Source organism: Monopterus albus, unplaced genomic scaffold, assembly GCF_001952655.1.
Source record: "Monopterus albus unplaced genomic scaffold, M_albus_1.0 scaffold99.1, whole genome shotgun sequence".
Taxonomy (NCBI): domain Eukaryota; kingdom Metazoa; phylum Chordata; class Actinopteri; order Synbranchiformes; family Synbranchidae; genus Monopterus; species Monopterus albus.
Genome location: NW_018127979.1, coordinates 316,692 through 336,793, shown reverse-complemented (window position 1 = coordinate 336,793; position 20,102 = coordinate 316,692). Strand labels below are relative to the sequence as shown.

Sequence of the window (20,102 nt, the reverse complement as noted above, 5' to 3'; positions counted from 1 at the left end):
TCAAAGGTCGTTCATACTTTAGTCCCTCCCCCGGAAGATTGTGACAAATACCTTCCGTCGAGATCATGGTTCATGGATGTTTAGTTTGGTTGCGCATACCACAGCACTCTAATTTAATTAACCTGACTTGTAGTTGTTAATTCAGCAGGGAGCTGTCATGGCATTTCCGGATGTAAGATTTTGCATAGATTGAACAGCAGGAGGAGCCATTTAACCATCATATTGGTAAAAGTGTAGGCTAGATTTACAAATTTTCCAAGTCTGTCAAATAAGAGCACTGAAAACATCTGTGATTGTTGTAATCATTCCTCACAGTGAGAGGTGGAAAGTAACTAAGTTCACTGAGCTCACTGCATAGTCTTTCACCTATAATAGTGAAGTCAAAGAAACTGTTTTTATAATGTTGATCAACCATTTTATTATTTTTCTTTGTTATGTCTGATTGCAGACTGTGGGTTTTGGATTGTCTGTGAATGAAACAATCATCCAGAGGTTTGGGATATAATGGCAGCAACTTTTACTATTTTCTGATATTTTTACATTGAGAAAATAGTCTGTAGATGAATGGATTAAAAGAATTGTTGGTTTCAGTCATATACCTGTGCTTACCTGAATACTAGGTCTGTCTTAAACATCACTTCTTGGTTATGGCCACATGTGCCCGAAGTAGGAGACATATTAAGTGAAAGCATAAACAGTCCCATAGCAGGGAGGAAACAAAAACATCTCCCTATTGCATTTGGTTTTATTATTTTGCTTTAGGTTTAAAAAAAATTATAACAGTAGTGCAAGGAGGGATTCAACAAACTTACATTCACTTCCAAACATACGACTCACCACAGGGTTTAACATGGGTCACATTCAGAAGGGCGATAGAAAAACCTCCATGATTTGTAGATGTATTTTATCCAGTCCCACAATCAGCTGAATCAAAGTGTGTAGCACCTTTTCATAGTCATAACAAAATCAGTTCATTCCAGGAGAAGCCTGGTGCATCAGAACACCAAGATTCATAGACATAAAGTGAAGCATTAGGGTGAGTCAGGACAGGAACTGGGACACAAAGGTCACGGCCTGGTGAAGGTCTTCAGTCAGCTCCTCTGGTAGTGACAGCACCACTGCTGTTACGCTATGAGTTACTTCTAAGATCCTACACAGAGAACAGCATGTTTGTCATCAGATTGCTGCTGCATTTGTCATTGTCTCTGCCAACTGAAGGTTTAGATTTTAACTCACCAGTTAATGTAGCGAGTAGCCAGCTGTGGTTCATGCCTGGAGCCTTCCTCCATCACCAGAGACTGTCTCATTTGTTTAAAGTTGGCCTCGATATCTTTCTTGATTTCAGAGAAGACCTGGATTCCCCTGAAAGAGCTGATGACTTGCTGCAACAAAGGGCCGTTAAAAAGCATACAGCAACCTTTAGTGCAAAGAAAACATACAGAAAAAAAAAGAAAAGCATAGTTGAAAAGTGGAAAATCTTGATTTAGTTTTCTTACATATATAACCGAGAGCTGGTGGGCAATGTATTTATGACTTCCAAGGTGTCTGATATCTTCTTCTAGCTGTTGACTCAGCACTAGGAGCTGGTTCAGTCTGGCAATGTGGAAGAGGTATTCTGCAACAGAAGCATTAGCTCACATTAGTTGTACTCTTTGTAAACACAGGAGTTTGTTGTGATTGTGTAACTAACGTGCACGGAGGGTGTTTTCTCCATCTTTGCTACTGTGTACTGACAGGATATCCACATGTGCATGATAAGTGTCAAGACTGCAGATTGTATCGACAGCTTGTGCTGGACGTCCATGCTTACATTACTACACAACATGTGTTTCTTTCAGTTAGAAATACTGTATGCTTTTTTACAGTTACAATCTTGTGTTTTTAAAAGCTTTTTAAAATGTCTGCATATCCTGTAATTATAAACTATAACAGACTGAAAATGTTTCTTCCTTGTGGTAGGAGACGGGATATATTTTCACTCTCACCATCCATTGGCGGCCTCTCCAGCATGTCCACTGGGCTGCCCTGAATGAGAAAAACCTCTACACGAGGAAACATGACTGATAGGCCCACCATGTCCAGGTAGTCCTAAGGAAAAACATAAATAATTGATTTCTGATACAGCAGTTAACAGGTACCTAAGATCCCTGTTCTCTTTGGTAATACTTTATATTACCTGTCTGTCATTTCCTAGCAATTTCCAAAGAGGTTTCCCGGAAAGGATTATGTAATTTGGTAGTAATTAAAGGGAAAATTGTTTTGGAAAGATGCACTTGCAATTGATTAATACATTTAATAGTGCATCCTTTAGCCAGTGCACAGTAAATATGTCATAGTCTCCAATAATAAACAAGTAATTCAAGGTTAATACTGTGTAAATCAACAACTGCACCAACTAACCAACTATCTACAGTAAATAAAATAACTGTCTCAGAGCCAGTTTGTCACAGTTTTCCATAAAATTACCAAAACACACACTTTCCAGAAAATTTCCCTAGGATACCATTAATAAATAAAAAATAAAGCTCCTCTTATTTCAAGCACCTTTAAAGTGTCCATGGCATGCTCATTTTGCTCATTTCCAACCATTTAATGTTTAATCTTGGGTGCCTCTAGATTAGCTTGGCACCCCTCATAATTCCAAATAGTTTGTAATTGTTTCAGAATCAGAGAGCCAGAAAATGAGAGGATAGTTTGTGAACGTGCACAGTTCCTGTTGCCGGTGTTATGGCGCAACTGGACAGCACAGCAAACCACGACGGCGTTAATTAATATGAATTTGTCCTCCAAAGAACAGCGGTATATGTACCGATGACAAGAGATGTGTAATACTCTAAACAGAGCAGGTGACTGAGAAACCCCATATTTTAACTGGCATAATGCAGACATAGTAACTTCTCCAGCCTTACAACAATTCTCTCTAATGTTACAGAAACAAGGCATTAACAGATGTGTGTCTTTTTTAACTTACTGTTAAATCTCACCGAGTAGTGGAAACATCACTCCCTTTCAAGTAGCTCCAAGGTTGGTAAATCCAACCGGTGGTCGCTGTATCTTCCCCGACATGACCACATACAGTCCTAAAGTAGTGAAATTAATTCCAACAGGTAGTGTAGTACTGACAATAATGTCATGGGTCATTAATCCACTAGTTAACCAGCAATACATCACATGTGGGAGACACACTGGCCTCAAGCAGTCAAAACAAACAAGTACTGTGCTCCAGGGGAATCCAGCATTGATGAGCTGATCAGTCATTGCCACTGGGGTCTTCACAGGCTCGTAGGTTAGACCCGGTCAGGTAAAACAGCCAGTCCCTGTACAGGAGCATTCCCGGACATACAATAACCTCAGGCCCTGTGTTTTTCTCCACATCCTCTGGTCACAGTGCAGCAGGAGGAGGTAAAATATACTCACAAAACTAAGCGCAGTCAAAAAAATCCACTTTTACAACAGCACCAGTGGATGTCATGAACGTGCAACTGCCTGGATTTTATGACCATTCAAGGAAATCCTTAAACTATCACATAATACTTTATTTTGTTATAAAAAGTCTCGTGAGCAAGAGTTTGCCAGATATGTATAAACCAAGTTGCTTCTGCATAGAAATACTAGAACATACGTACACCTCATTTTTTGAGCATTAGGTCACGTCTAAGATGAGAAATCACTGTTGTAACATTGTAGATAAGTCAAAAAACAAGGAAAAGCATGCCATGGGCTCTTTAAAGAAATGTGTGAAGTCAGTGATACTATGTGATGGAATTTGCCTGGTATTTCATGGAATGGACTAAAACTCAGGTTTTTGTTTTATTTAGACTGCCAGATGTGATACCTCCAGCTGCGGCATAGGCTTTGGTAGATGTTCAAGGCACTGCAGCATCTGATCCAGAATCTCTGATCCTTTAAGATATAGCACAAAAATGTCAAGACATTCTGGGGCTATCCAAGTCAGTTTCTTCTGATTCTTTGCCACACATACCTTGAGCCTGGAAAGTGTCAGACTCCTCTGGGCTGCAGCGTTGTCCTAACTGCTCCTGGAACTGGAAAAACCAAACTATGAATAACGGCACCAAACACAAGGAGGAACATCGGCACAGAATGATGTGAAATGCCTGTGAACAGTAGGACAGACTGCACAACAGACCAGAAACTAGTTTATATAATTTTGAATACTGAGACATAACACAATTAGGCTGACTTCCTCAAGTCTAATGCCTTTGAGAAGTGTGAGTACTGCTGTAAATGTCATGCTCTTATCTCTGTGACTAGTATTGACAGTACTTTGTCTACAGCACTACCCCTCCTAAGTCCAGTATGCAGCAAAGTGAAGGGTTGCTCCTTCAATACCTTTCTACATATTGCAATTTAAGACAGTCAGGAATAAAGAAAAATTATGATTATTTTTACACACACATAGCAGAGGTGTCTGTGGGACCCCAAACAATGTATGTAAAGCTAATATAAACCAAAACACAAAGGCTAAAGATTATAGACAATGTGTCTTCATTGTAGTTTGAACAGATGTAAATTTCACATCAGCTCATTATCATGTGCATTTCTTGTCATTTTCATACAGCATGATCTATGGGTACCATTAGTTAGTACATTTAACACTCTGCACTCCCAGTGCTAAAAGACCTGTTTAATCTTACTGCCAAGATTCCTGCTTGCTTGCATTGGTTCAGCTGATGGCACTAATTGTTGATGGAGCTTAAGTTTTACTTATCACTTAGATGGAAACAGATGAAAACTAGGGAGAATGTGGAGGAGATAAATAAGGGTTTTGTCAACAATGGTGGAAATAATGCATTTAGCACTCAGATTACCCTACCTGCTGTATCTGTGCCCTGATCAGGAGGTCCAGTTGCCCACAGAGACACAGCATTTCCAGGCCCACCTGCTCTGGACTCAGATGGAGAGGCATCAGAGGTCTCCTCACCTGTAGCTCCACTGACCACACAGTAACCACAACAGTAGGTCTGTATGACATACCCCTGCTCCCCCTTCATCCCCTCATTTGTATTACTTTTACTGAATTGCTCTGGTCAGATGAGGCAGAGGCTCTCCTCCAAGAGGTTGTTAAGTCGGGGACCACCTTCACAAACACTAGTTTCCAAGACTTGAGAGTAGGCAGCTGTAACTGTTTAGGTCGGGGTCAGGTTATGCATCATAAAACAAGACTGGCTGGGTGTTAGGGTGAAGGTTATTCATTCAAACTTTATTCCAGACACTAAGAGAAAATCGTCCATATATAGGGCTATATATAAAAATATATAGGATTAACGTAAGAGGAAGCATATAGGCTATCTTTGGGGAAACAGTCTTCACCTCCCTCATTCTGCTCTCTTGGGATCTACCCCGGTCATAAAACGCTTCCACAGCCAGAAAGGCGAGCGGGTGATGCTGGGACTTACCTTTGAAAGCTTCGTGGTAAACACACGGCTGACAGACCGGCTCTGTGATGCTCACTGCCATATCCGACACCTTCTCATCTAAATCTACCCCGCTGATAAAAGCCACGAGGCTAGACAAAAACAAATTAGTGTTTATCTTATTGCATTTGGTCGAAACAATCGAAGGGTGCATTCGAGTGTCAAACGTCCATGCTGCCTAAATACACGACATTACAGCGTCTCTTCGTCGTTTTCTTGCAGGTGACGATTCCCACACGCAGCCGCAAAACGATGAATACCTGCATTACCCCAGGGAGGATCCATGGAGCTACTGACGCGATTAAAAAATGTCCACACCCTCTGCAACAGCAGTCAGGCAGTCACAGGCTGATTTACTGCTGTGAACGCCCCTCGCCCCCCCCTCCCCGACACAGAGACGGAGCCTTTCCCAATGATGTCATGTTCTAGGGATGAGGAGCCCAGCATCACTTGGTTGGGATGCAGCCTACAGGTTTAAACCAGCACCAACCAAACGACCCACCTGACATTAACTCAAGGTGCTTTAGTTTCACTTTATACTGCTTTACAGTTTTAAACCACTGCTTTCATAGAGAAAAGACATTTTTTTTACTACAACACTTATTTCTAGGGCTGCAACTAGTGATTATTTTCTCAATTAATTTGGCAATATAATGTCTAAAATATTTTAAAATAATCATCAGTTCTTTACATTGTTTTTGTATGACCCTAACCACAGATATTCAGTTCACAATGATGCAAGAGAATAAAAAGCAGGACATCCTCACAAGTAAGATGTTTGAACAAAGAAAATGTATGGCATTTTCTTTTTTGTTGCAGTTTAACTTTCAGTCGATCAACTCATAACCAAATCATTGCAACAATTTCATGTTTAGTTATTTGACACTTTACAGTGGCACAGTGGGTAGAACAGTTGTCTCCCAACCAGAAGGTTGAAGGTTTGAATCTCGGTGCCTGCAGTCCACATGTCCAAGTGTCCTTGGGCAAGACACTAATAAAACGAAAAGAAAAAAAAAAACCCCCCTAGTTGCCTGTGATGGCGGCACGAATGCCCAGGGCCCCTTGGCTGCAAGCAAAATTTCATTGTACGTGTTACAATAAAAATAAAGCGTCTTCTTTATACAATCTGATTCAGTGTTGTCAATGAAACTGCATTGCTGAAAATGCCCAGATTAAATTAGTCCAAATTATAGAAAACTACCACTTTGACCCTCTACAACTTAAAACTGCTTACATTTAAATGCATCAGTACCAATAACCTAAAAAGACTACATAATCAGAAAACTGTGCTCACTTTAATATATTTGTAGTTTACATGGTCTGAAATGTTGAAGTTTTAAATGTAAACAAATGAAGTCAATCATGGTGGAGCTGCTGAGTGAATAAGTATTAGTTGAAGTGTTGAAAAGAGCTGACCAGTACTACTTTTGATTCTTCATGTACATTTTGTTTTCCAGTCCTTCAGAATTTTTGCACACGCTTTTGTTGAAGCAAGAGTTTACTTATCATTTGCGTAGTTTTAGTGTCGTATTGCTACTTTTTTTTTTTTTTATGTAAGCACTTCCAGTGGGGGATTGTTTAAGCACAAACCAACTGTGGGTTTATTAAATAGCAAAGTCTGACAAAATGTCTCAAATCCTTCAGTGAGGAATCAAAATGGTCTTAATAAAATACAACTTACTTAAAAGTTTGCCACAGTTTCACAGTACACAGGGTTTGAAATCGCAGAGCTTGACAGAGTAAAGGCAAAAAGACATTTAAATAGTGTACTAAGAAGTATAGCTCCTGATACTATGATATCAGTATGGCATTTTTTAAAGACAAAGCTCTAACAAAAATCTAATGCCTGCTTCTTTCAACACTCAAATATACAATATACATTTTAGTAAACAACCTTAAATTTCAATAGACATTTTGTTTACAAGTGCACCTGGAGGAAAAAATATTTGTCCTTCTGCAGCAATAGACCCCCTCATCCGAGATCTACTTGAAGAGCAAATCTTGTTTGAAGCTTCTATGATGATTAAGACAGTGACTGTCCACTGCTGTATGCATTTTACTCCCTTTCATCACAGCAATTACACATCAGGTCAGAAGTCCAGCAACTGAAGCAGTGAGGACTCATGCTGGGTTGTGACATCTCCTGTTACTCTCAGGGGCTTCAGCTGAGTTCCAGTAGTGGCTCTGAATTAGTTGTTTCTACTAACGAGTGCCAGGGGCTAGAGTGAGGTTGGCCATCAGCTCGTGGACAGAAGCAAATATCGTGCACTCACCTGAGAAAAATATAAAGAAAACAGCCACTGTTAGAAGGCATTTTGTTACTATTATAGAAAAGAAAAAAAAAACATTTGATACAGCTTTTGAGTACAGTAAATTATTCAGTGTTCATTAGCTGGGACTGTGATGTCTCACCCGGTCTGGCGGGGTGCAGCTCATTGAACCTCTTAAGGATATTAGAAACCATGAGCGCTGCAGCCCCTGAGGAACTGTGCTGCCTGGGGATGTCAGCTTGCTGAGTGAGGCCTGTGGCCATATCGTAGACAATGGGTACGATGATGTTCACTGGCTCCTGGGGCACTGTGATACGCTGGGTCAACTGCAACTGGGAGACAAAACAGATTCAAGTTGGTATGTGTCTTTCAAATGATGCTACAGAGATTTAATTAAAGTCAGTTCAGTTTATGACTCATGTCCTAAACTGTAGAGAGCTGATGAAGCACTGAGACTTACAAAGAACAGCATCTTCGACTTGAGCACCACAGCAATGGTCCCAGGAGGGGCGATGGGGGGGGCACTGGGAGGGATGGTGAGGCAGAATTGGACATTCCACTTCAGCTGTGTAGCCTGGTCAGGGAACTATATAGGAGGAAATGAAGAGGACTACATTTTAATATATGCATGTGTGCACACTTTCACACACCATGTACATAGTGCATTTGTTCTGTACAGTCACTACCACTCAATAGCTAGCAGAACAGGAGAGGGATGAGCGATGGGGGTTTTGTTCAGTTTGCATATTCAACAGTAACAGCCACTCTTACAAACAAACCAGCTACTCACCAGTTCAAGCTTCATGATGCGAACGCAGTCCCTAAGGATGTTAGTGGGTGCCCCCAGTAGCTTTGTGAAGGCATTCAGAGTGTTGTATTTAAATGGAGGACCTGCAACCTAGGAAGACAACAAAAGAAGACAGATCACTGAAACAACATCAGTGCAGGGATGGGTTCCTTATGTGAGTGGCCTTAATGGTGCAACCTATGAGACAAATGTAAAACAAGTAGGTGGTTTCACTACATAAAAATAAATAAACAAATAAAATACAAGAGACCAGCTATCACGGTCAGGCATGAATTTTAATAAAGAACCAACACTATGCCTGCAAGTATGGTCAGTTGAGAAAAGGCTTTTTCTTCAAGTATGTCTGAATAATTTATAAATTGAACCTTTTTGCACACTACTTTACATACCCGTGTCTCAAAGAACTTCTCTAGCACCTGAAGCTCCTCCTGGGTCCAGGAACCCGCATTTTCAGGAGTGACTTTGAGCTGCAACGTCTGGTAGTTCTTTGGGTTGAGAGCCACACGGCACTTAAGCACATCAGTTTTGAACATGATCACCCCTGGCTCATTAGAGTTCACAATGGACAACTAGAAGTGAGAGGACAGGAGTGGGGAAAGTGAGGGGAGAGCAAAACAGGTAACAGAGCTTAAGAAACAAACAAACCTACAAAAGTTATCATCTAGTCTCCTAATCAGGATGATTTATGAAACACTCACATTGGCTTCCTGCTGGATGATTCTCTGCAGGTGTCGTCTCATAATAACTGAGCCCAGAAAGCGCTCCAGTGGCGAGCATAGGTAGCTTCCTGCCAGGCCTGGCACCAGGCAGGGAGTGGGTGAGGGTAGCAGAAGCACATGCAAGGCATTGTGGGTGAGGATTGTAGGAATGGAGGCGGCCCAGGGGCGCTGAGGTAGCAAGCGGGGTGGAGGCATACTGGTCGGCAAGACTTGTGAACCTAAAATAAAAAAAGACACGCATTATAAAAAGCGTACTCTCTGCAATGTAATTGAATTGGTTACATTAACAAAATGTAGAAAAAAAAAGATTTATTCAATAATGACAGGAAATGGTGAGAAAGCAGAACTTACTGGTCCCAGCACGTGGAGAATGAGGATCAGGGATTGGTGAGTGCAGTGAAGGGTTTCCAGGAGACATGCCATGGATCCTTGCCCCAGGAGAAGGCCCTGAGACCTGAGGTGAGCCAGGCCACTGGACCCTGTGGCTGGGAGACACCATGGCATATGGTGAGCTGGGGTCCAAAGCACCTGGGGTAAAGAACAGACAGCCATTAGTCACACAGCAGCAATTAACAAAGAACAATAAATACATATAAATATACCATTGTGTGCCCGCACTTTACAGGATATTTGTCATATGTTTGCTCATGTCTGCAGCCTACAAATGTCTAGTGAAGGTCTTGTGTTCAGCCCGGTCTAGCCCTTGCCCAGCAGAACAGATTCACCACTAGGCCAGCATTCACCCTCCTGCTTACCGTGGGGGCTGGCAAAGCTGGTTTGGCCCATGGCTATGCCCAGAGAAGACGGAGACGGGGTGGGCCCGAAAGGAGAGGGTGCCCTCAGAGCTCCACTAGGGGAGCCAGAGGCAAGGATGTTCCCTGCACACACACATACAATACACACACCAAAGAGCTCGTCAGACTCAGAGGTTGACAAGTTCTCCTTTAACCACGCACACACATGCTAAAGCTGGGCTGAAGGGCTGCAGACTGGCTGGTGGGCTGAGATGGTGAGGAATGGAAGGAGCAGGGCTAAATGCATGCTTTCTTCCCTCTCAGCTGTGCAGTGTGTTTATGTTGCATGATGAACACAACTGGAATAACTTAAAACGGGCACACATGGTTGCTCTTCCTCAGACACACACACACACACACACACACACACAGTTTGCTCTTGCAACAAAACGATGATTTGTTGGTCAGAATGCTCTATGGCAGCTTGACAGTCTCACATGATGCAAACAATACAGTAAATCATTCACTCGCACAGACCGGAACAAATACCAAGCACAATGTTTGCCATTACCTGGTGATGGGGTCGGCATCATGGATGGTGAGGGAGTTACATTAGTGTGGTAATTTGGTGGTGGTGATGTGAGAGGAGGATATACACCGCCTGCAGCCCCTCTCAGTGTTTGTGGCTGCTGCTGAGCTTGCAGCTGGTTCATCAGACTGTCCATCATGTCTACACCCACTGGTGAGGGTGGGTTATCGTCTTCGTTGACTGAGCGTCTGCGAGCATCCTGATTGCTGTCTACAAACATGTTAAGGAATGTCTAGAAAGGAGAAAGAGGAGAAGGGCAGAATTTAAAGTAACAAGCTGGACCAAAGCCACTTAAGTTGTTGAACATAAAACTTTATAATACATTTACTTTTGGAATCCAGTCATACTGTTCAGAAAAATACTCTTCCAGCTCTCAAACACAGAATTTAATATCTGTGTTGGGCTATTTCTTGGTTGGGTGCAGTGACTTCACAGATTTGCTTCTAATAATCTGGCAATATCATGGTTGCAGCAAGAGTCCAGAGGAGTATCTTTTGAGGAACTGGTAGACCCATGTTTTAACTCTGGACAAAGCCAGGCTAACTGTTTCTCACATATCTAATCTTTATACTAAGCTAAGTGTCTTCATATTTAGACAACAATGGTGTCAATCTTCTCGTCTAACTCTTAACAAGTAAAGCAAATAGAAATATTTCCCATATCACACTTTTTCTTTAATTCAGGTCACTGGCTTTCAGATAGACTTTTATACTTGCAACACCAAGACATGTAAGTGGCAGGGTGTTTTTTTTTGTTTGTTTTTTATTGTCCAGCTGTTAAAATTACAGAAATTAAAGAGAAGATCATCTCCTTTTCCAGATAAAGTATTTTACTTAACACCACAACTATGCCTCCTAACCCAGGTATACCTTGAGTCCTGGAGCAGGATGGAAACCTTCTACAATCTTTGTATTGTCAAACAGACTGTAGGCTCCATCTCTGATGGCTACCACACCTCGGCTGCGGCAGTAGATGTCAATGCAGTACGTGTTGCGGAATGCCAGGCGGATGTGTGTAGGTGACTGCGGTAGGATGGAGAAGCACTGGTAGGCAGTGTTGGTGCGCTGAGTCAGGCCCAGCATGGGCACTGTTGGTAGCTTGTTAATAGCATTCAGAGGAGCCTGTGTGTCAGAAAGCACCTGAGGAAGATGATGAATAGAAATATGCTCAGGAATTACTCAAGAGCACCACAATTTTTAAGCTACTTTGTGCTGTAAGCCAACATTTATCAGGTTGCTCAACAGACAAAGGTTAAGTAAACACATTTAGGAGGAACTTTAAAATCAAGTGAAACAAAAGCACTTCAAGAGCCCATGTACCTCCGTCAAGGCACAACTTTCGCTCACGCAAAAGGGTCCCTTGTGAAAAATAAGACCCAGAACAACACAAAATGTATCCAAATATCCTTAATCCGGATGATCTTTTAGGGTAAAACCAGTTGTACTGTGCAGACCTGAATATTTTAGGGTTCTATATTCATTATAGCCAAAGCTATGGCAGAAAACATGAGTTAAATAGAGTTTTCAATATTAAAATTTTAATGGCTGTCAGATCCAGAATTCTGATCAGATCCGGCTGAAATCTGGTCTGGTGATAGACACCGTCCCCCTACATAGGGATATTTATGATTCGTGTTATTTTTTGTGACCTTGACCGATGATCCGTAAAGTCATTTGTCCATAATCCTGCTAACCAACCAAAACAAAAACAAAGAACCAAAAACATAGCATCGTTGGCAGAGGTAATTGCTACTTGATCTATATCTAACACAGCGGTGGCCAATTCCAGTCCTCGAGGGTCGCTGTCCTGCTTGTTTTCCAACTACTGGAGTGGCTATGGCTCATGAGATAGGGCAGTCGTCTCCTGACCAGTTGGATAGTTGGAAAACAAGCAGGACAGCGGCCCTTGAGGACTGGAATTGCCCACCCCTGATCTAACAAGTGCACATGTGCATGTTCCAGTTGCATTTTGATGAATGCGCTATTGTGTACCTGCAGCAGTTGCATTACATTGGGGTTCTTGTTGAACATCTCCTGTAGCTGGTGGAGGATGATATTGTGGCAGTTAGAGCAGCCAGAGTTGGGCCCCACTGTGCCCAGGGCAAGGTGGAAACGCTGGCTGTTTGAGTTCCACTGGATGGTGACAGAGCTGCCCTTTGTGGTGCCATAGCACAGCACCAGCTTACGGTAGTTATAGAGCCGCACCTCTGAGAACAGGCTCAGGTAAGATGGTATCTCTGGAGGATAGAAGTCACAATGTGAGGCTTTAATTAGATGCGTGTTCTTCTGCCAAACATCAATGCAACACTGAGTGACATTCAAGCATGCAAGCTGCATTTACTGTATGTTCAAGCAAACTGAGATCCTATGCTTCGATTCTAAGGCTCAACATTCAAAGGGAACTGATAATAAGTCTGGGATATTACAGTTAATATTTGAAATTATGCTTTGACTAAAGAAATGTTCACACTACAAAAATGAAACCAGGCCAATAGAAGAAAACATTTTTTTACCTTTAGTTTTAACTAATGACCAGTAATATAGTGTCCTAGTGTCCAATTTAAGAACTGACTGAATGCATTCATGAATTTAAGTGCAATCTTTGCTTTACAGATGAGCATGCACAAACCTGGCAGTGCACGGGAGAAGCTGAGAACACACTGGTAGAGTTGACTGATAGCACTCCAGTCATTAAGGAACATCTCTACTACCTTCCGCCCACCCACTGGCTCTGACAGAGGGTTTTCATAGGTCAGGTACACATGGCGTGTGCAGGCTAAAAGAGGAAACAGATGGATTGATTTCAATGCAGATTTCCCTTATTCACAGCTTATAAGATAATTCCTGGCAAATGTCTCAAATTAAGTCAACTTCAAAATGTCTAGTTTTAATTGTTAGGCCACTTATAAACATGAACTCAGTCCCTACCCCCAAACACATAATTTAACAAAGTCACTGGGAGGATCCTCATATACTGTCTTTATACTGACTCGGGTACAAAATGACGTTATGTACCGTTTTGTCTAGCAATGTACACCGATCAGCCATAACATTATGACCACCTGCCTAATACTGTTTACATTAGTAGTCAATGTGGCAGTTGGTTGGCACTCGTGTCACTCTGCAGCTCACTGTGCATCTTCTGTGAATCCATTTGCTTCCACAGTTATACTGTCAGGAAGAGCACAGATGTGTCTGTAGTTCAGTGAAAAACTAACACACGTCTTTTTCACTCACCTTTTCCTCTTTCATTAATGAAATAGCTTCCTCTAGGACTCAACCACGCAAAAACTCACTTAAATCCCATTTTTGGGCAGCATGCAGCTCCTCTCCAGCTTGACTCAAAGGCACTCTCTCACTCACTGATATTGGATCCTTACAAGTATTCATACTTCTGAGTTTAAAGTCAGAATCCTGACTTTAATCTCAGAATTCTGACTAGACATAGATGTGTCTACAATTCAGTGACAAACTTGTGTAAAAGTAGCAAAAACTGGTCATGAGGACAAGTTAGAGAATTTTTTTGACAAATTCAGCAGCCTCTGGTGTGATATCACCACTATAGCTGCTGAATGTTTCTCTTCATAGAGACCCAAGTACAGTATTGATCCTTTTCATCCATTTTAACAAAGAAAATTGAATCTTCTGAAAAGGATGAATGAAATTTTAAAGTTTAATACACAGTAGGTCAGCCTCATTATCAGTGAGCCTTCGGCATCCTTGAACCTGTTGCTGGTTCACTGTCTGTCCTTCCTTAACCAAAAACGCATTACATCATCAAATATGATGAACACATTTACAGGTTTTTGTACTTGTTTTGAATATATGACTGTGTGCAACTTGTACACCGATTTGGAAATGCAAAGACGCATGTGTGTTTTGTGTGTGTACTTTCTGTGACCCACGTTAAGTATTGAGTGTGTGTTTGTATTGCGATTAGCCAAGGTGGTTGATTGGTGTATATTCCACATATTACCGTACATTGTTAATGAATTTTTAACTGTATCATGATTGAACTGAAACATACATGCCATATTGTGCATCAAATCATATGGAGAAAATGTCGCATCGTCTCATCCCTAGTGTACATGGTTTGTACCTTGCTCCTTGCTGTGTGTGCTGTTGAGAGGGCAGTTGGCCAGTACCAGTTCAGCCACCCAGGTTCGGTTGTTCCTGCCCTGCAGGCGGAAGGTGCAATCCAAAAGGGACCGCTCTAAAGATCTCCTGGTCTCCTCTCCTACCCCTTTACAAGGAGGAATTCTGCAAAATAACAATTACAATCCAGAGTCACATTGGTTTTGTTCACTTTATCATACTTTAAAGAAAGCTTACATTTGGATGTTATGTATAAATGCGTGCATATGGGCCCATGACTATATGCATTACTTGAGAAGACGTATTGCATGACTGCTGCCGTCTCCCTCCACTTGGACACCCTGGTTTGGAATCTCCATGTTGGACAGCTACTCAAAGATAGAAAGACATATCCATCATTAGCCTGAAAACACAAGACTGGGTGTTTTTAACTAAGACAGCAGAGTGACTTACTTCTGTTCTGAGGCCAATGAAAGGCATGTTAGAGTCACACATTGCCACCAGGTGAGCTAGCTCCTTGTTGAAGGCACACATTTCCCCAGACCGCCTGGGTTTCTTTGGCTCTGGGTCCCCTGGGTCTCCAGATATCTATAGAGCAATAAAGCCAAAAAATGCACATCAAATGGAAATTTGGCTTTATATATCTAGCTGGGCACATATGTTTTTTTCTAGCAACACCTTACCATACAGTACATGAAGAAGGCAATAGTTGTACCAAAAGCAGAATTCATATTTGCACAGTTGAAGGTTATGCAGTATCAAAGCAGCCCACACATGTAGCTGTTGGAACTACATAGTTAGAACATTTTATACTAATGTAAGGCAGGTATATTAACTCTGGAACATTATCACTATATTTCTTTGTTAGCTGTGCCTTGTCAACATCGTTTTTACATTTTCTGAACTGGTCAAAACCATCTAGTTCTAATCTGTACGCCAGCACCAATTAAAACCCTAAAGCACACAATCATTTATCTATGATGGGTGACACACTGTATGGCTAATAAAACACTGATTACTTTTCTCTTAATCCCAGGTCGAACCCCTTTTCCTATTGTAGTGTCCTGGACTAGGTGTTCTAGGTTGGGTTTGAAATGCAGCAGAAGTTGTGCACACATGGGTCCATCCTCTCCTTCCAGTTGAGAGACAGACAGGAACGAGTATTTGTACTGCAGTGCAGTGGGACAGCTAGGCACTTCAAGCATTTCTGCCACCTACAAAGAAGAGGTGAGAAGTTCAAAAGATGAGACTGAGAGGGGGACATAATCAAGGTAAATTTAAACTTTTTCAAATTGAACATTTTAGTGGAATTTTCTTCAAATCATTTAATCTCAAGGGGAAATTCCAGGGCACAAAAACATTACAAAATGAGCTACTGAAACAGTGTCACTACAATGGAACCATTTTGAAGTATACTTTGGTTTAACATTGTCATGTTGGTTGCAGAACTCACAATATAGTACTGCAGAAGACGTGTGAGCTTGATGAAGAGTTTGTGTTTGGACAAGCTGCCAACAGGATGAGAGACAGAATTGGAGAGGTGTAGGACATCAGTGCATACAGTGGGAAGGTGCTTCACAGACTGTCGACAACGCTGCTCGCCCAACCAGAACCTGGCCAGAGAGAAGGAAAGAGTCAGCCTCTTAGTGAAAGCCAAGTTACAAAAAAGTCATAGCTCATATTCACAGGATTCACACTGTTCACATTTGCAAGACTAACAGGTATTCATACATATCCCACGTTTCCACTATCAGAACCTAATGAGCGGTATACTCCATATTTCCCTTAACCATCAACAAGCATACCCTCCGGGGATGACACGGACAGTCCTGCTTTGTGTTTTCACTGTATTCTCTCTCTGTTGGTCTCAATTTAGAGGAGGGAGGGGCTGCTGCTCTCTCACACACGCAGTCAACTGTGTGTTTACACACACTACTTGTAATGCTAATGTCTGAAGTGTGAAGATGTGGACATTCAACCAATCACTGGCAACTTCCCTTTGCATAAGCACCCCCTACCCCAGCGTGGTCCTGGTACTTGATTTTAGTACTATCTAATGAGGGGTGCTGAAAATTTGCTCCCAGAACCCCCCTCCAAAACACAGAAACAAATGCAGAACCTGGGATGAGCGTTACTCGACGCAAAGCATTTCAGCAGCTTCCTATAAGTGAAAAACGCTTACACAGTTTCAAAAAGTTGGGACAGCAACAACAGCTATTCCTTGTGAATGAGACCTGGCTTTGCACCCTTGGGTGAGCCCAGGAGATTCAAAAACTATCCAGCTAGATAATAGGAAAGTTGTAAGGCTCAACGTTATGCAAATATTCTCAGACGCAGTAGTGAGAGCCAATCATGATCATGTTGCTACTAGCCAAGTGACTGACTACTGTGTGACAAGTGACTACTGACTGCAACTAGTCAATTGTGTTAAGAGAAAAGCAGGTGTCAAACTCTGAGTCCTACTGTTGACTAGTTCTCTCCATGACTACCATCTGCGTCATGGAAATGCGTTTTGGAATTAAAACCTACGTCATCCCTCCTGGACTCCGTCCCTGCAAGGATTATTAAAGAGACTATTGATACTGTTGGGCCTTTTTTGCTGGCTCTTATAAATTGTTGCCTGCGGAGGGGGGAAATTCCCACTGCCTTGAAGCATGCACTGGCTTCCAGTGCAGTGGAGAGTGCAATTTAAAGTTTTGTTGTTTGTTTTTAAGGCAATTTACGGACTTGCTCCACAGTATTTGTCAGATCTGCTGACCGTGTATACCCCGCGCAGAGCGCTGCAATTTGCAGAGCACTGCAATTTGCAGAGCACCTGGCACTGGCGGTCCCACAGTCTCGGTACAAGAAGTGGGGCGACCGATCTTTCGCTGTCCACGGTGCTAGACTGTGGAATTCGTTGCCGCGGGAGCTTCGGAATATAACTGAGTTATCAATCTTTAAGTCAGTTTTAAAAACTCGTCTTTTTAAGCAGGCCTTTGTATCTGATGTTTAATGCTTCGAGTTCTCTACAGAGATAATGTTGTGTTATTTGTTTATAGATTGCTATGATGTTTTATGTTGGTTATTCTGTATTGTACAGCACTTTGTGCTCAGGTGAGCTGTAAAGTGCTTTAGAAATAAGGTTTTTTATTATTATTATTATTATCTGCCAAGTATCAAACTATATAATGTTAGCTGTGTTTATATTAACTTGAGATGGACTTACTTAAGTTGCTGAAGCCAAGATATGATACGCTTCATATCATCATTAATGGTCTTTTCAATGTCATCCAGCATGGACTGATCTAGAGAAAGAACACCACGGGGTTTAGATTCACAGAGCTGACCATACAAAACAATTAAAGTGGAATCACAGAGAAACCACACATGAATGTAAATCATGCTAGACAAATTTGCAGCCAAAATGATTAGTTTATTGTTGTACAAAAGCAAACCCTACATAAACACAACCTGAACAAAAAAAAACACTACTAGAAACAACACAATGGACAAACATAAAACAAAAACATTTTTGGGAGTTAATGTTTGCTCCTACTTACCTAATCCATACAGCATGGGCTGGAACATGCCAGAGTGCAGGTCAACAAAAATGTGTAAGCACTCTGACCGACCGCAGGGCTCAAGTATTGGAATAACAAGTGTGGGTAAAGCAGTCTCAATGAACGCTGAAATAAACAAACAAAACTTTAGTGTCTCTGTTCAGTACTGCAGCTGGCTCAAGACAACAATTACAGTGGGTGGAAATGACTGCATAGGAATTTCAGCTTCAGACAAAATTTGGTCTACAGTAAAGTCACAGAACAAAGAACCCATCGCTTACAATGGAAGTGCATTTGGCATGAATAGGATGAACGATTACAGCAAGCAAAACCTCTTTCAATGTTTTATGTTCACCTGTCTAGAAAAACTGAAATGATCCTTTAAGACCACAAAAATTCTGCCTTATTAAAATCTGTTTAAATGATGCCTTCTGCATCCTAAACGACTCTTTTTTTCAGCTTTTGCAGCTGTTTTTTTTTTTTTTACTTTTGGCACCAGGCTGCAGCTGATGTAGGAGGCTACACTGGTTTCTGTAGGTTAGCAAAAATATTAAATAATATGTTAAATGCCTGTAATAAAGAAAAAATACATACAGTTGTCACTGGGACTGTTGGCCTTTAGGATGGCCTTCAGTTCCTGTAACTTCTGATGGGACCGTGCATGCACACTGTCGATTAGAAGTTTCTCCACTGAGAGATGGTCAATCTGGAGAATCAGTGACAGAAAACGGATGTTATTAAATTGTAAGATATTTGTACAATAAGCTATACTTCCCTGTACTTCAAATGACACTGAAAATATTAATGTCCACTTTACCTTCAGAGCTCGCTCAATCAATTTTGAGTCACAGGCAGGGAGAGGAGGTTCATGAGAAATTTGCAATGGCTTAGATCCATCAGATTCGTCAATCTTGATAGTGACTTTATGTACTGATGCGGTACCCGTTTTCCTACCCAAAACCTGTTGGCTGGAAAGCCACAACGAAAAAGAGAGAGAGAAAAATGGATCACTCTGGTTTAGTAGAAGTAATTCTATGAATGCATTTGGTATCATTTTGAAAACAGTGTAGGGGCACCATATTTATTTACAAGGCTATGTGTGTGAATGCATGAGTTCATGTCCACCCATGTAAGCGCTATTTAAAGTCTTACTTCCAGACACTGAGTGTGAGGTATTTTGCAGGCACATATCGCTCCTCCTGCACCAGGTCTCCCCATCGCTCTCTGATCAGCATCAGAGTCTGGGAGTGCAGCACCTCTAGCTGCAGTGACAGACAGAAAGAGTCTGGAAACTGCAGTTAAAGAAAACACAGTGTGGGAAAATACCAAGTCCAGGTGACTAGAGATAAAGTATTATACACATCTTCCCATTAACATTCAAAACACACTCCCAGACATATCCTCAAGACACATACACTTTGTAAAAGGGGTATTTGTGCCCAGTACAGACCGCTCTTTGACACAGTAAGCTGCACCGCTAGTGGCGGAGGGGGGAGCAGAGCAGAGATGTACTGATTAGCATTGTGATTAGCACGATTGTGCTCAGCCTGCATGCTTGATTAGGGTGTTTGAATTTAGCATGAATGCTGACAAGCTCTTGTTTCTCTCTACATTTAACCACAGACTAATGTGTGTTAGGCCTCTGATTGTTTAATCGGGACAGATCCTCTTCTTCCTTCTTATACATATGGGTTACAACTGCAAGAGAAATGGCAACATTATCACTGCCTGCCAGTGCAGGTTTTAGGTGATTGTTTTGATGTTGTCATGATGGTGCAACGACTACAACTTCGATTTCATTCTCCAAAAGCATGGACACATTAGTTCCTAAGTTCAGTATCCACAGGTGTTGGAACATACAAGCAGGTATCACTTAACCCTGACATGACCTGGCAGAGGGACAGGGTCCAA

At 41.7% G+C, this 20,102-nt stretch overlaps 2 protein-coding genes across 4 annotated transcripts in view; both read right to left on the bottom strand.

The window, feature by feature from the left end:
• Nucleotides 1-433: 433 nt before the first annotated feature.
• LOC109965325 (uncharacterized) lies at nucleotides 434-5,912 on the bottom strand. Its single transcript, XM_020609253.1, has 9 exons — nucleotides 5,632-5,912; nucleotides 5,418-5,527; nucleotides 4,835-4,953; nucleotides 3,983-4,043; nucleotides 3,836-3,903; nucleotides 1,986-2,088; nucleotides 1,497-1,615; nucleotides 1,237-1,382; nucleotides 434-1,150 (listed from the first exon to the last, which is right to left on the bottom strand). The coding sequence occupies exons 1-9, from the start codon at nucleotides 5,718-5,720 to the stop codon at nucleotides 1,042-1,044; spliced, it is 924 nt and encodes a 307-aa protein (XP_020464909.1). The 5' UTR covers nucleotides 5,721-5,912; the 3' UTR covers nucleotides 434-1,041.
• A 1,060-nt stretch (nucleotides 5,913-6,972) lies between these two features.
• Nucleotides 6,973-20,102, bottom strand: part of med14 (mediator complex subunit 14) — a 16,195-nt gene continuing 3,065 nt past the window's right edge. For 2 of the 3 annotated variants that reach the window (XM_020609507.1, XM_020609509.1), the window contains exons 8-29: nucleotides 19,344-19,476; nucleotides 19,009-19,159; nucleotides 18,786-18,897; nucleotides 18,192-18,317; nucleotides 17,858-17,936; nucleotides 16,103-16,262; nucleotides 15,669-15,863; nucleotides 15,103-15,237; nucleotides 14,941-15,017; nucleotides 14,654-14,814; nucleotides 13,184-13,330; nucleotides 12,547-12,791; nucleotides 11,425-11,694; nucleotides 10,538-10,787; nucleotides 9,988-10,110; nucleotides 9,584-9,760; nucleotides 9,212-9,450; nucleotides 8,903-9,082; nucleotides 8,496-8,603; nucleotides 8,166-8,291; nucleotides 7,848-8,037; nucleotides 6,973-7,708 (exon numbers count right to left, since the gene is read on the bottom strand). In XM_020609507.1, the coding sequence (XP_020465163.1) occupies nucleotides 7,638-7,708; nucleotides 7,848-8,037; nucleotides 8,166-8,291; nucleotides 8,496-8,603; nucleotides 8,903-9,082; nucleotides 9,212-9,450; nucleotides 9,584-9,760; nucleotides 9,988-10,110; nucleotides 10,538-10,787; nucleotides 11,425-11,694; nucleotides 12,547-12,791; nucleotides 13,184-13,330; nucleotides 14,654-14,814; nucleotides 14,941-15,017; nucleotides 15,103-15,237; nucleotides 15,669-15,863; nucleotides 16,103-16,262; nucleotides 17,858-17,936; nucleotides 18,192-18,317; nucleotides 18,786-18,897; nucleotides 19,009-19,159; nucleotides 19,344-19,476 (3,455 nt within the window). In that variant the 3' untranslated portion in view covers nucleotides 6,973-7,637. The remainder of the gene's footprint in view (nucleotides 7,709-7,847; nucleotides 8,038-8,165; nucleotides 8,292-8,495; nucleotides 8,604-8,902; nucleotides 9,083-9,211; nucleotides 9,451-9,583; nucleotides 9,761-9,987; nucleotides 10,111-10,537; nucleotides 10,788-11,424; nucleotides 11,695-12,546; nucleotides 12,792-13,183; nucleotides 13,331-14,653; nucleotides 14,815-14,940; nucleotides 15,018-15,102; nucleotides 15,238-15,668; nucleotides 15,864-16,102; nucleotides 16,263-17,857; nucleotides 17,937-18,191; nucleotides 18,318-18,785; nucleotides 18,898-19,008; nucleotides 19,160-19,343; nucleotides 19,477-20,102) is intronic. The other variant, XM_020609508.1, reaches the window with a different exon arrangement.